This window comes from Fusarium vanettenii, assembly GCF_000151355.1.
Source record: "Fusarium vanettenii 77-13-4 chromosome 6 genomic scaffold NECHAsca_20_chr6_4_0, whole genome shotgun sequence".
NCBI classification, from domain to species: domain Eukaryota; kingdom Fungi; phylum Ascomycota; class Sordariomycetes; order Hypocreales; family Nectriaceae; genus Fusarium; species Fusarium vanettenii.
The window spans coordinates 541,400-556,535 of NW_003315865.1; the positions used below are offsets into that span (position 1 = coordinate 541,400).

The following is a 15,136-nucleotide window of genomic DNA, read 5'->3' on the forward strand; positions in this document are numbered from 1 at the left end:
GAGGCATTCCGCCAAGCCCAATTGAAATACGAGCTGAGGGAGGCATGCGTTAGGTGCGGACCAACCTCGGCGGCTAGCATGGCGAGGCAGACAAGGAAATGATATTTGTAAGGAGGTTAGAGTTGAGTGAGTTGGATGCACACGATGCACGCATCGTAGTGTTGTGGAATGAGGGTATAATTGGGATATGCCTATGATGGGAGTGACTAAATACATCATGGCTCACATGTTGACTCGGTGACTTACTCCTCTCTAGGTCCTTATTTAGACGCTCACAGCTATAGAAGTAAATGCATCATCTACACAACCAAAACCATTTAATTCCTTATATCCCAAGTACTCTACCCTGACCACGCCAAAATCTACAAAATCCTCTAAAGATACTCCTTCTTGGCAACCCGCTCACAAAGCTCCTTGAGCACCTTACCAGCCCACTCATAGTCCTCAATCCCAAGATACACCTGCGCACTGATCCTCGCCCAGAACCGTCCACCATGAATAAACAGGCTCAGGAAAGTCTTGTAGTCATCGATGAGCGTTGTAAGCATCCACTGAAACGCCTTTTGCGTCTCGTCAGCCGGAACTACTGTGCCTTCTCCTTCTCCAGCCCAGAGAGGTAGGGCGACGTTGCCCATGCCGCAGTTTCGGAGAGTTCCTGTGCTGTTCTCCATGACGGGGGTGTTGAGAGCTTTGGCTACGATATCGGTGCCCTTTTTGTTTAGGTCCCAGAGGTACTTGAGGACAGCGTCTTCACCACCAAGCACGTCCTGACGCCACTTGATAGCATCCTTGACGCAGAGATAAGGTGAATTGTCGAGAGTGCCGACAAACTCAAAGTTGGTGACAAAGCGAGGCTTGGAGCTTGGAGGCAGCGGTGAAATCCTGTTGGCCAGCTTGGGCACGTAACCATGGCTGGTTGCCAGTGTCGTAGGCAGAAGAGCCTGGTTGCGTTGGGGTACGTAGAAGACGGCGCATCCTCGAGGGACGTGAAGCCACTTGTGACAGTTGGAAACGAAAAAGTCGGGATCCGCGGCTGAGAGATCCAACTTGACCATTCCGATACCCTGAGCGCCGTCAACCATGCTGAGAACATTGAGACGACGGCATGTCTTGATCATCTCCTCCCAGGGAAAAACAACACCAGGACGAGAAGAAACAACATCAAACGTGCAGATGCGAGCACGTTTTCCCTCCTCTTCAATCTTCTTGACGGTATCCTCAAACCTCTTGAGAATCACATCATCATCAATAGGATAAGTAATCTCAATCTCGCGATGCGTGACATTGCCCTCGTAGTAATCAGCAAGGTAATCAGCCACCTTTCCACAAGCTTCGTAAATGGTGGAGAAGCTGATGATGACGTCCTTGCCGTCCTTGTTCCAGGCCATGTTGCGGAAGACGGTGTTTACGCCGACGGTGGCGTTGGATACAAAGACGACGCCGTCCTCGGGGGCGTTGAGGATCTTTGCTACGGCGACGCGGGACTCATCGAGGAGTTTTGGGTATTCGTATCGGATAAAGACGTCAGGACGGGCTTCGCTGTTTTGTTTGTTAGTGAGGGTTGTTGTGAGGTGAGGGTGTAATAACTCGCCTTGCGTCTTGGTACTCGCGGAACTTGGCCTTGATGGCCTTGGGATAGGTACCAAAGGATCCTATAGATGTGAGTATAAAGACATTGAATATGATACAAGATATCGCACCATGGTTGAGGTTCCTCCACTCCGGGTCAAAGAGGAACTCGTCCTTCATGGCAGCGCCAAAAACGGAAGCGCTAGGCTTTCCCCTCAAGGGAAGTTCCTGTGTAACTGAACCCATTGTGTTTTATTGGTCTTGCTTGAAGAATATCGCAATGTCTGAAGAAACGACTCAAGTAATAGACTCTCGAGCTCTTCTTATACCTTCAGATGGCTCGAGTGAGTGAGTCAATTGCTAACCCCAAAGCGATAACCCCACCTCTTGAGCGTCAACGACGCCCTTGTGATACTCGACTCTATTCGCTGCGGGCCGTCGGTACCCGCTTCAGAGCGTCTTTAACTGAGATAAAGAGTCACTCCCTACTGGGTATTAATAATGGAGCATTTCACCTTGGAAAGAGTCATCTGATCGAATATCCGTTATCCCATTGTTTGTTTGTCTAGTTGATGGACCTTGTCCTATCATCGTGCCTCTGCAGATGAATCCTAGTATCCATTCCATCTCAAAAGAATAAAAAAAGCTCCGACATCTTGTCTCCCCCCAAACGCCTCATCATCAATGCTCGCTCTCGAGGACTTCCTGTCCCGAGTATATGTATAACTCTGATCGCTGGTATAAAAGCCAAAGAAGACGGCGTGGCCTGTCATCCATCATAAGCAAAACACCTCCCTCCTCTACCTATCTATTGGTGTTCCATCTCCCACCCCAGGATCGTAACTCCCCTTCAGCGTTTCCCGCAGCTGAGCAAAGCTCCATCAATCGCGCTGATGATCGTGTCTGAACACCTCTGGTCTCTGGGACCATCACACTTGCCGCTGGAGGATCTCGTGGGTGACCCTGGCTTAGCCTCGTAAGCGCCAGGATGGCCTCTCGTTCTTCTAGCGTGCTATCACGCTTCACCACGATGCTCACGTCTTCTGGCGTCGCAAACCACAGCTCCCTTGGCTTTTCCACCTGGGGAGGAGTTGACGGGTTCTGGTGAGCTGAAGAGTTGCCCATGGCAAATGCCTGACTTCTCGTAAAAGGCATCGGTCTTCGCATGTTAATCGACATCGATGTCAATGGTTCCTTCTGAGTCGACACTGGCGAGATTGACTGCAATTGGCCCGTCTCTGAGCACTTGTTCTGCGTGTTGTAGCCCTGGGAGAACAGCGAAGGTTCCATAGGCACTGGCCTGCCAAAAGGTGAAGAGATCGGACTTGGTGGCTGGGGCTTCAACGGTGGAAGCTGGATAGGGCCCAGTTCGGCCTCAACTACCTCAGGACTCTTCTGAGTCGTTCGACGCTTGCCAACCGTAGGCATCACCACCTCCTCTCCGTCAATCTTCTTGCGTTTGCGAACCCGCGGCTTTGATTTGACCGACTCAAGAATCGAGCTCTTGACAAGAGAGAGTCGCTCGGGTGTGATGGTGATGGGGTTTGCGAGCTCAAAGGGTGCTGGGACTGACACTGGCGCTGGCACTGGCGCTGCTGGCTGGGGAGGTTCAACTGGCTCAGCGTTGCGTCGAGTTCTCCCGTGATTCGGATTCAGAGTCGACGGGGTCGCCTTGGATCGTCCTAGATTCGCAGGAGCAGACTTGCGAGGCCGTCTCGCCCTAGTCCTAGGCTTGGGTTTGCTCGGAGAGCTCGACGAGGGAGTCTCAGAAGATGTAGATACTGGAGTGTCTGCCGTCTTCTCGACCACCTTCTCTGTCTTGTTCTCAGCCGTTGCGACTGTCGTGGTCACGGTTGTCGTTTCAACCACGGCTGCAGACATCGATGCCCTGCGTGCTGGGGGCTGGTGTCCAGAGATTCTGTGGAGCTCTTTTAATATCTTGAGCGTACAGTACGCCCCTGTGGCCTTCGTATCCCGGAGAGCCACAGGATACGCTGCAGGTGGCCGTTTCGTCTCGGTCTTTTCCCCGTCTTCCGTGAGACCGCTCGACTCGCGCTTCTTCTTGGGCTTGGGAGGCTCGGGTGCCTGCCACAGCTTGGGCACCTTGTCATGCAGATCTGCCACCCACGCGTCACAGTCCCACTCGATCCAATAGTCAATGATGTCGCCCCATGAGCTCTCGGGAGGCTTTGTGAAGTTTACAAAAACAACTTTTCCTCCCTTGGCGTGAACCGCCTTTGCAAACTCTCTGACCATGACTTTGAGGCCGTGGACTCGCAAGCTGGTTCCGAGGATGAGCAAGAGGTCCGGGCAAAGAGCAAGATCATGCGTCACAATCGGACTAATCAAGTGAGCATTGGGATGCTCTTCGCCATAAAGCACAATGTCAGGTCTGAGCTTGCCGACACCCAGGGCTCGCTTGCCTCTCTCTTCTCGAGCGGTCGTGGCACCTACACAGTGAGGGCATTCGGGTTGTTGTCCGGACATGGTTTCAAGTTCACGGTCTTGATCATCCCACGAGCAGACGCGTCCACAAAGAAAGCAGCGCAGGAGCTCTAAAGAGCCGTGGAGGAAGACACACTCCACACCTGACTTGGGCATTTCCCGACGAGCGTTCTTGGCTGGGGCTTTGGAAGCCTCTGGTTGAGACTGAGGCTGATCAGGTTCGCCTTGTGGTGGAGTCGTGGTGCCGTCTGACTGTGACTGGCTCTTCTGAGACCTGGCGGCCTCGGTATCTGAAGAAGAATGAGGCTTTTCTGATGAGCTGGATTCTGCACTTCCAGCCACTTCGTCAACCATCTTGTTCAGCTGATTCAAGTTGGCTGTCGACTTTCGTGAGAACCGTCCACGGCTACCGGGCCCATCACTGAGACAGGTCGACAGGCCAACCTTTTCCTCAATCTGATCAATGTTCTGCGTATAGCAGCGGACAAGCTTTCCCCGGTTCCTCAGATGACTGATGAAGCGATGTGAGCTAGTAGGCTCAACATCCTTGACTTTTTGTCGCAGGGTGGTCGCAAAAGTATAGAACACAGATGTCCGAATAGGATCCGCCCAGATCGACGCGTCAAACAAGTCCTTGCCCTTCATGTTCGGTAACGTATTCCTACCGGGGCCAAGGCTGGGCTGTGATGAGCTGATTGGATTTGAAGGGGGTGTGTCGTCGACCTCGGAGGGCGATGTGCTACATCGCCGGCTCGGGCTTCCTTCTGACGGAATGTTGGAGAATGGATCGAAGAGAACGGGAGGTGGTGACGAGAGAGGTGACGAGCTGGGAGGAACACCAACATCGGCCAAGTGGTCGTGACGCGATCTTCGGAAGGCTGAGAGCGGGATATTGAGGTCCTCTGGGGGAGGCGAGGAGAGAGGAGAAGTCATGGGCTGAGCCACGATGGTTGAGCGAGTTGTCCTGGCATTGACTAGCGGAAGTCGACTGCCATTCGCCTCCTCTTGATCGTCGGGGTCGCCTTCGACTTGGATCGTGTCTGCGATGACTTCGCTGTCGGGATCTGACTCTTCGCCCTGCACTTCGATTTCGTCCTTAATGATGCTCGTCTCTTCCTCTGTACTAGGCGCGTCGTCCACGGATAGTTTCCTTCGCTTGCTTGCCCTGCCATTGTCGACGTCGCTGGTTTCGTTGTCGCTCTGCGCCCCGAGTTGACGCGCCTGTTGTGCGGCCGCGTCGAACTGGGCCTGAATCAAAGAGTAAAGACCATTCTCGGAGCGGAAATCCTACAAGAGTCAGCAATCCTATTGTCCGGTCCAGAAATCGAGGCGAGGGCCCGATCTCGAGCTGCGAAGAGCGGGGGCGTTTGCGGAAGAAGCTCACAGGAATACCCGAGTTGGTACTGATTCCAGCGCCGGTGACGACGATGACCTTGCGGGCTCTGAGCAGGCCATTGGCGATATCCTGCAAAGCTTCTTGGGACTCGGGCCCAACGTGAGTGGTGGGCATCGTATCGTTGGCCGAAGGCGAAGCTCTTGCACAAAGAGCCCACCGCGTCGCGATATGGAGAAAGCGGACCGGGCCTCGTCCGCGGTCGCGAGAAATCGACAGCCGAGTCCACGATCTTATGAAAGCTCAAGCAAGAGATGCTTCGTCGTCATTGTGTTTTCGCGATTACTTAGCGATCCGGAAGCAGAGGCGTCGACAAAGAGTGAGGGTGCTGCGTGTGGGTGTGTGTAGTGGTGGTGGAGTGAGATTCCGGGTTAAAGATGGAGGCGTTTGAAGTTGGAGATGCGGCCCGGAGCTGGGGTCGCGAAGCGGAGAAGACCGCGCCGGCAGGGGATTTGAGATGAGCGTTCGTCCAGCCCGAAAAAGTAGGGATAATTCAAAAGAGATAAAGTCCAGGCAGGCCCGAATGCCCTCTCTTTTCGTTCTCTAGCCGTGGGTGAGGAAAAGATGAGCAGAGCAGGTCCAAAAACGCGATAGGATAATGGTCTAGGCCCACGGCAGTCATTGGAAAGGTCCAAGTGCCCGCCCGCTCTTGTTGATGTCGGGTCCAGTGACGCGCTTCTTACAGTACCTTAGCTAGAGGCAGAGGCTGGGCAGATCCGCTATCGATAAGGAACTCATTGCCCGGACTGAACCCCCGGGCCGTCTAGGTGTGGGAGGGGCGGCAGACCGCTAAACCGCCGGAGGCTGGGGCCTACCCTCAGTGATTATCGCACCATCAAGGGCCCTGTTCCTATTGATCTCTTGAGCGTTTTAGCGGGTGGCGTGTTTGGCTTTGCCGGGTCTCAGATCCAATCGAAGCTCCACCTATCACGAACCATCACATCACCCTGATCACAATGGCACAGTTGAGTTGAACAGGTGGTCTATGTATATGGGTAGGTGTTCTATTGTACAGTCTGCAGTGTTCGCTCTATCACTTCTCAGATATCTACCAGCACGTTAAGCAGCTTCTCAAAGTCATACGGCACTCCCAGGCCTGTGATGGCATCGTAGCCCTTTGCCGCAGGCCATCCTCCAGGAGTTCCGCCACCATGCTTGAAACTGCACGAAAGACTCTGTCCACCTGTGATGTCTTGGAGAACTGCTCGAACCTCGTCAGAGTAAAGCACCTCGTTCAGCCAACCCAAAACATCCTTGCCCTTTCGCACGCGAGCGTCGTTGATGAGAGCAATCATGGCTGCGACCACAGGTGTACTCGCGCTTGTTCCTCTGACAGCCTGCGTTGAACCAGCAACTTTGGTGATGAAGTTGGTCGACACAGCCGAAATATCCGGAACCGCTCTGTAACTAGCATTGTAGAAGCCATCCAGGTGACCGTCCAAAGCCTTCACATAGCTCTCAATGTCGGCATCCTGCCACTTCTCGCGCAGAAAGTACTGCGAAAAACCGCCTCCGCTAAACTCGGCGCCGACCGGAGGATCCTTGGCATCGGTGACGCCGCCGATGCTCGTCACCCAAGGGCACGTCGCGGGAAAAACAGACATGGCAACGTCTTGGTTGGTGCCGTCATTGGTGTGGCAACTCGAGTTGCTGGAACCCTTTGCGCCTCCATCGCCTGACGCTGCGAGGACCGATGTGCCGCGGGCTGTCAGGAGACCGAACAGAGAGCACACACGCTCGGCGTACTTTCGCGGAACCGAAACTTCGTTGTCGGCATATGAGATTGATAGGACATGCGGGATCTCATCGTCTGAAAGATCGAGGAGGTAATCGAGAAACTCCAAGTAGGGTTCATTGTTATTGTACTCTTCCGGGAGCTCATCGCCCTTGTCGTCCAACTTGGGTCCTCGTCCGCCCGCGAGGTAGTAGATGATGTTGGTAGGATAACCGAGGGCCATTGCATACTGGACATCCAACGCGGCCTCGTTTCCAGAATCCTTGAGGACTTGCGAGTTCTCGCCGCCATTGATCAGCTCAACTGAGTAGTTGTAGTGGGCGTTGTAGAGAGGCTTGGCAAAGGTCTTGAGAAACTCGTCACTGTCCTGGAAGTTGGCGTACTCTTCAAGGAAGCCGGCGATACCCAGGCGAATGGAGGAAGATCCGTTGGAGGATCCGTTGTGAACGGGATAGTTGATGTTGTAAAGCTTGTGTAGACACTCGGGAACCACGACAGGACTGCATGCCACATCGCGCTTCTTAAGGTTAAGGTTCAAGCTCATGAGTATACTGGGATTGAACTTTTCGTCGAGGGTAGTGAGCTCCTTCTTGGGTCGCATAAAGTTGGCGATGGGGTAGATGAAGCTGATGGCGTCGGCGACAGACTCGGGCACTGAGTACTCCCTAGTTCGGAGGACGGGATCCTGGTTCTCGAATTGGTAAAAGCCAATCTTCATCTCGAGAAGATCCTCGGCTGCTTCAATGGTGGTCTTGACATGAATCCAGTCCTTGTCAGGCGTGGCCTTTGCAGCCATGCCTTTGCTCCTCAGCCATGTGAGGACTTCGTCGATGTCTGCTTGGTCGGGGTCTCGGAGTGCAAGGGCTTCCTTCTGGGTGAGGTGATTCTGTGTGAATTTTCCGGACGTATCTCGTCTTCGAAGTCTTGTCTTGAGGTTGTCGATATCGGGCTGTCGCATGGCGATGGACAGTTTCAGTGCATGATCCGGATCGACCGTCTTGTCAACCTGCTTCCATCCATCTGGAAGGATAGGAGTGTCTTCAACAACAATGGACTTGGCGGCACTGAAGCCAGCCAGCACCAGGGCTGTGATGAGTGATATCGCTTTCATGTTTCCTGCTATGGGTGACTGGTCCCAGGAAGAAGGCGATGAGGTCGTATTTGACAGCCAAACAGCCCTTGTGCAGGGAGAGAAATATCCCAAAGACTCAAAACTCGGATCCAGCCACTTCCAGGAGTTGAAAAGATTCGGGAGAGACTATATCGGAATTGGTAGTATGTTGACTCAATTGAGTTTACATTCCTACCCGCTCGGCGTTTCTACCTCTTGGCGACTTGAATCAGAACGACACCGGCTTAAGAAAAGACCCAACGGAAATGTTTTATGCTAAAAAGGACTCTTGTTTTTGGTTCCACAGGACCAAAGGGGGGATCGTCTTTCATGCCGTCATGGATCACCAGGGGCATCTAGAAACGGGGTCCCGGCTGTCAAAATGTGAAACTTCATTTCTCTGGGTTACGAGAGGGCAGCGGTTTTCTGTGGTTCCCTCGCACATCGCAATCTCCATTGCCAGCGCATCTTTGGGACACAAAACCCCGGTGGCGACATGACAAAAGGGCCCATGACACGTATGATAGACTTTCTCGCTTTTTTTTTTTATTAGAACCGTCGAGCATTGAGTGGGTTGCTTGCATCATTCGTGGGCCTGCGGTGTTTCGGATCTGGATGGGTCAATGGCGATTGGGGGAGACGCCGTCAAAGTTAATATCGGTGTTGGGAGAATCGCATGGTTGTACGCAGCACTTGCACGGCCTAATAATAGCTCCCAGACATGGGATTGTTCAGCATTCTAATTCAGACATTGAACATGGTTATTGTTTGTCAAGACTAGGGAGTGATGGAAGAACGATCTCACCAACGCGGATAGGACTTGAGAAATGGACAAGACTCCAGAACATTCAACAGAGTGACCTAAACACTCTCAAGCATGATACTAAAATTTATACAAAATAGTTCAAGATAAAGATAATAATTGAGAGCTCCTTTGACTGTCTTTATGAGAGGATAAGCTAAAGGATTTGTGGTACTGGCGTCTCTTTTCCCCGTGAGTCGGAAGTGTCAAGTTAGAGAAGACCACACGGTAGCGGGCAACTACGAGCTGCCCCGACATTTCTGCATTTGATGGGATTTTGTCCTTGAATATCCAAGGATTTACCTGTCTATAGCGCAACAAATATCAACCAACACGGGCTGTCGCCCCGACACGCCGTTGTACTTGAAGTCTGCGCCCATCACCCAGCCTCGTCTTAGATGGAGGGCCGTGAACTTTGGCTGCTAGGTTGTCGGACATCTGCATGGACTCTCTTGTTGCCGTTGGTACAATCAAAGGCTGCTGAGAGAAAAGTCAAGTCTTCCTTCCATAAAAATACCAAGACCACGGAACCGAATCATTAACACGAGGCTCTGTGATCTATCATAGCAAACAGTGTTGAAACGCGCGATCATCAGGTTGCATTGCCTCCGTGCGATTGTGGGCTGCCCTTATAGAGTACAATATCAACTCGTATTCGCATCAAACAAGTTAGGCAACGTGTCCGAGTGGTTATGGAGCTGCACTCGAACTGTCCCATCTCGGGATCCAAGAAATGCAGTGGCTTCGGCCGCGTAGGTTCGAATCCTGCCGTTGTCGATATATTTTTACATTTTTACATCAATCCCCTGTCATTTTTTGCTTCTGTCGTTGTCGTGATGATGGTGGTCGAGATTTTGGTGTTGTTGTTGCTGGATGCTGAGAAGCACGTGCTGGAACCGTTTTCCCCAGACTTTAGGATGATGGTTAGAGACGGGTGCACCCGAACCCTATCCTCCTGGGAAGGTGCCCTACCCAGTGGTCCTTCCTTCCTTCCTTACTTCCTTTTTTTTCTCCAAAGCGTTCCGCATATTGGGAGAGCAAGTCATGAAGTGAAACGGTTAGGGCAGAAAGGATGAAAAGAATGACACGTACGCCCCATCACCTCTCACCAGCCCTTCTGCTCAAGTGCGAGTTGACGAAATCCCCAGCGGTCAGACGCGACATGGATGAGCACGACGCAGACGTTTCGTGACTTTTGTCGGACATTCATCCTTCAATCGTTGGTCAATGGCGCATCACAAGGCAAGGTCAACACCTGACCCCGAGGAGTACGCATGTCCAGTACCTTGGACAGCCGAGAGGGTGGTTTTCCATCATCATAGCAAAGGCAAACAATGATGAGTGATTTACCTTAAAACTTGATTACTTTTAGGATAGATTCGACTTGAAATTATGGCAGGTTTATGTATCTTTAGGTATAGAGACGTGTTCGGGCGTCATCTTATACAAAGCGCAAGGCAAAGTTGAGCGGTCACTTGGCGTCACAAGCACAATTGCAAGAGCCTTAAAGGCCAGAATTACCAGAATACCCAATCTTGTTGAATTGAAGTTTTCGATGGTTGAAATCGTTTGCTCAAATCCCAGAAACCCACTGCACTTCTGGATTCGATTCCTCCCCTGCACGGTCGAGACTTGTTGAAGCCCCATCATCTCAGAAGCCCACTGCACTTCCAGACCCATGCTCCTTGATCGATCGTGAGTCATGAATAAAGTACCAAAACAATCCTGCGTATCCCAAATACGAACTCCTCGTGTCTCCAACCACTGACGCCTACTGCACGTCCTGGCTGGGGGTGGGCCCCGTATCATGCAAAGAAATCCAGAAGCCCACTGCTCTCTGGAATCATAATCAAGCAAAAGACAGTGCGCTACTGCTCAAGGCAGCTTTTGTAATACTAGAAAGAGGTATGGTTTAAACCTCGACCGACATCGGCAGAGGAGCGACCTTGCAAGTGTCGTTGCATGGCATGTGCAGCTCAGCGAGGGCACCGTATCCGCCGCGGATACTCTCTGCCTCAACACCCTTGGCCCGAAGGACGCTGTTGGCGACTCTGGCACTGTCACCATCGTAACACAGAGTCAGCACCTTCTTGCCACGGAGGATGGCCATCAGAGCCTCGGCGCTGGCGTTACGGTTGCCATTCTTGTCCTTGACGGTAAACAGAGCCTCAAGCTCAAGCCACAACTCCTCGAGCATGGCGCAGTCATCTGCAGGATTGGCAAATGGACTGCCGCGAGAAGCACCATCTCGCAATGTCTCGAGGGGAATGTTGACAGAGTTGGGCAGGTGGAAGGCGTCATAGTCTGAAGAGCGTCGGAAGTCGAGAATTTGTGTGTTGGCCGAAGGGGTGAGGGCCTTGTCGATCTGGGCGGCCAACGAGAGGACAGTGTCGTGAGTGCCCAGAGGGTGAATAGTGAAATAGCTGGACAAGGCGGCGAGAGCTTTAAGCTCCCAGGCATCGTCGTATCGGTAGAGGTCAATATTTCTCAGGCGCTTATCCCAGTCAGCAGTGACTCAACCAGATTTTAGAAGATAACCTACCTGGTTGCGGATGGGGCTGAACTTCCCGGGGCCAAGCTTCTCAAAGTACTCGCTCAAGTACTGGAAAGGAAGGTCGGAGCACATGAAGACGCAGTGGATTTCTCCATCTGGGCCCGCCAGCTGTGACAACCTTCCTTCCTGCTTGAACTTCTCGATCCTCTGAAACAGCCCCTTCAAGGTGAAGCCTGATGATGGACCACAAACAATGCCTTGTCGGGTGAGATCCAGGGACAAGGAGTAAGAGTCTGTAGCGCCAACTTCCTCGAGCGCATCATGGGCAGCAAGGTACGGGAACTCGACCTCGCCCATGAGGGAGTACTCTCTAGGGCCAGGCACTCGCTCGCCAGCATTCGTGCAGACACTGTTGGTGTTAGCGGGCACTTGACATAGGCAGGGCAGCAAACGTACGCAATTCTGTACACGGAAGGCTTTGCCTGCTTGAAATAGGTGCCAAGACCAGTCATGGTTCCTATGCACGGAATGAGTTACTAAATCACCATGGGCAAGTTAAGGGACTCACCAGCAGTTCCCATAGACGCCACAATCACGTTGATCTCTGGAAGCTGACGGTGGATCTGAGGACCAGTCCATCGCACGTGGGCCTTCCAGTTCTAAAAGGCCAACCACGTTAGTATAATCTCCATCGCCAACAAGGGGGGTTACGTACATCATCGTTGACATATTGGTTTGGGCTGCAAACAGACTCTGACTCGGCATCCTTGCGAGCGGCGGCTCGGATACCACCTCGCTCATCGATAGGAGTTGGTTGAGCAGGACCGCCAAAGAGGGTACTTCGGCAATTAGCAGAGTATTCCACAAGCTACGAAGACTGATAACTTACACATTGAGACCAAAGAACTGCATCATACGCAGCTTAGTCTCGCTTGTCTTGTTGCTGAGGTAGGCATGGACATCGTTGATGCCGTGGAAGGCTCGGGCAACCATAGCCATGGAGATGACAGTTGAGCCTGAGCTGCTCTCCACGATGGTCTTTGTCTTGCCGGGCTCCACACCTTTCTCGAGCAAGTTCATAGCTGTGACAGACATGTTAGCTTTGATCACTGGAACTTGATCATGACACCAACCTGGCATCACCTTGACGTTGGTGGCCGGATGCATAGACATCAGCTTGGCATAAATGCGCACGCCATCGTCACGGTAGGGGTTGAGGCAGTCAGGAATCTCGACGAGAGGAAGAGGAGGTGAGAGCTCGGGGTCGAAATAGTCACGGACTGAGTTGGGTCCCTTGAAGACGTTGAGATGCTCAGAGCCAGTCATGTTGAGAGCTACGTGTACCCTTAGAGGGTCAATGAAGATGTAAAGCAGAGGGTATCTTGAGTAAGTAGGGCAAGAGACTTGGAGTAGGGGATCTCAGGCGTAGGACAGACACTGAGAAGATGATGAGGGAGAAGACGAGAAAAAGACAAAGAGGACGAGGATGAAACAGATTTTTAAAGCTTTGAGCAATGAAAACTGCATCAGTCAAGCTTCCCCGCCAGGCTTTGCACCCACGCTCTTCCTGGTCAGTGGCGGAAGAGCCAAGTCATGATGGGTCAAAGTAACGTTCCGGGTCCCGTAGTAACTTGGGGGTGACTGAAGCACATCGTGGGACGGGGAAATCACCCATTGGTTTGAAGGCATAGACAGGGTAAGAAACCACGCAAGCCGCATGTGAGACCTGACAGACCCCCCATAGCGAGCGCTCTAGAAGCAGAAAAGGAGCAGCATGATGCATTCGAAACCCCAGCGGAGAGGTCCGCGGACGAGCCGGAGAGGCAGGGCAACCGGGATCATCGACCTTGGCCAACCAATGTCGTGGGGGGGGATTCGAAAAACCGACGAGTTAGCGCGGCTTCGGGTCGTCGTCGCGTCCTTCGGACCATCGGTGGTGGAGTCGAGAACTTGTCAAGGGTGGAGACTGTCGGCGGTTTGGCGGTGCACAAACGAGCCTGAGTGGATGCTCGAGGGGTGACCTAGAGTCGTGGACTGCAGGCAATGAACGGGCATCGATCCACGGGGGACAAATCACGGCCTCGTAATGCCTTCAGCTGGACCCGGGCGGTGGAGGGCCAAGCCTGTTTGGTTCGACGAGGCGTCGAGAGCGGGGGTCATGACGGGACGCCCTGGGAAACCTGACAAAGTCTCTCGAGGCAAAAAGGCTGAGATCAAACTATACAGCCGGCATGGGAGTAAGGATGGAGGCGGTAGTTGATCCGTAATAGTGCGTCCGGTGTCTTAGTGGCCCATGTTAAGTGGTCACCATGGTGCGGAGTTTGGGGTGCGAGAGGCCGTAAGCCCGAGCCAGCTGGAAGATTTTTTCTGGAGAAGTGTTTCCCAACAAAGTTGACAAGTCGAGCAGAGATGCAAACATGAGTGTCTTGGATGAAGTTCATATACAGGACGACATTGAGGGGCTCTTCGGGGAGTACAACTCTTGGCCAAAAGCCATCCTGCCGCAGAGGCAATTTTCGGGGAGTTGGCCCGCCTCCAGTAAAGTCCCGTGCACGGTCAGCTGACCTTGACTCGGTTGAAGAACCGAGGCCTGGCAGATCCAGGCCCACACACGTCGAGCTGGCTTCGTTTGTAGAGAACAAGAGAGACAACAGACAAGGAGGAATGGATGTTTCACCAATTGCTTGACGCACATTCGTGGATTTTCTCTTCATATGAACGAGAGGTCAAAAGAACCAGAGCAGACGAGCCACTTTGCCATGGGCCCACTTTTTGCTCCAATATTAGACATTTCATGAGGATGTTTATGATGAGGTGGAGGTGAGGATTTGCCAGACAACCACCAAACAGGCAAGCCATCGCAAAGCGGCAAAACTCCATGAAACCACAACACCAAGACACAACAACACAAGATAATGGCAAAAAGATTGTTCAAAAAGACAAAAAATCAAATCGACAACGGCAGGATTCGAACCTACGCGTGCGAACACAATGCCTAGATATGCAGGATAGCAGGGCATCGCCTTAACCACTCGGCCACGTTGTCCTTGTGATTTGATGAAAGCGGTCGACGCAACTTTGGATACTGAATCTCAGCAGCATGGGCCTGTTGACGACCAGAACAACATGTTTCTTTCTCTCGTCTCAGATTAGAGTTGTGTTATGGAGTCTAGCAGGCCCTCCAAGGTTGGGCTGTTGTCATTTCACCTCGAATAACACATGGTGCGGTTATCAAACATAAGACATCATTCCCAGATCTGGATAATGCAACATGTTGAATGAAGCATGAGAGAAGACGGTGATGGCCCGTTGCTCTCTCTGCACCTGCGGTTTCTTCTCGGTGGCTCGATTTGAACGCCTTTCTGATTGCACCATATCCCAAACGCTCAACTAAGGCGCCGTTTGCGAGACACGAATCTCCTGAATGGTGCACGCCTCCTTTCGCCTACTTTCCTACGACTAGAGCTTCTCCTGTACCTAGCGATATCGTCAACACTGTCAGGTAATACGTGCACTATCCAAGACTACATTCTCCCCCGTCGGTTCAAACTTTGAAGACCTTCTCTTTCTTGAACAAGGTCCAAGAC

General features: G+C 52.4%; 4 protein-coding genes across 4 annotated transcripts; all 4 read right to left on the reverse strand.

Moving 5' to 3' along the window:
- Positions 1-374: 374 nt before the first annotated feature.
- On the reverse strand, positions 375-1,815 carry NECHADRAFT_94344 (uncharacterized protein; the record flags this gene model as incomplete). The annotated part of the gene is made up of 3 exons (XM_003045069.1): positions 375-1,539; positions 1,607-1,652; positions 1,701-1,815. 3 exons carry the CDS (start codon positions 1,813-1,815, stop codon positions 375-377), a joined length of 1,326 nt encoding a protein of 441 aa, XP_003045115.1.
- Positions 1,816-2,373: 558 nt separating this feature from the next.
- SRT2104 (uncharacterized protein) lies at positions 2,374-5,524 on the reverse strand (the record flags this gene model as incomplete). Its single annotated transcript, XM_003045070.1, has 2 exons — positions 2,374-5,301; positions 5,399-5,524. 2 exons carry the CDS (start codon positions 5,522-5,524, stop codon positions 2,374-2,376), a joined length of 3,054 nt encoding a protein of 1,017 aa, XP_003045116.1.
- Positions 5,525-6,447: 923 nt separating this feature from the next.
- Positions 6,448-8,253, reverse strand: NECHADRAFT_81544 (uncharacterized protein; the record flags this gene model as incomplete). Its single annotated transcript, XM_003045071.1, has 1 exon — positions 6,448-8,253. One exon carries the CDS (start codon positions 8,251-8,253, stop codon positions 6,448-6,450), a length of 1,806 nt encoding a protein of 601 aa, XP_003045117.1.
- Positions 8,254-10,967: 2,714 nt separating this feature from the next.
- On the reverse strand, positions 10,968-12,875 carry NECHADRAFT_94346 (uncharacterized protein; the record flags this gene model as incomplete). The annotated part of the gene is made up of 7 exons (XM_003045072.1): positions 10,968-11,549; positions 11,598-11,958; positions 12,006-12,066; positions 12,118-12,208; positions 12,265-12,388; positions 12,439-12,631; positions 12,683-12,875. The coding sequence occupies 7 exons, from the start codon at positions 12,873-12,875 to the stop codon at positions 10,968-10,970; spliced, it is 1,605 nt and encodes a 534-aa protein (XP_003045118.1).
- Positions 12,876-15,136: the final 2,261 nt, after the last annotated feature.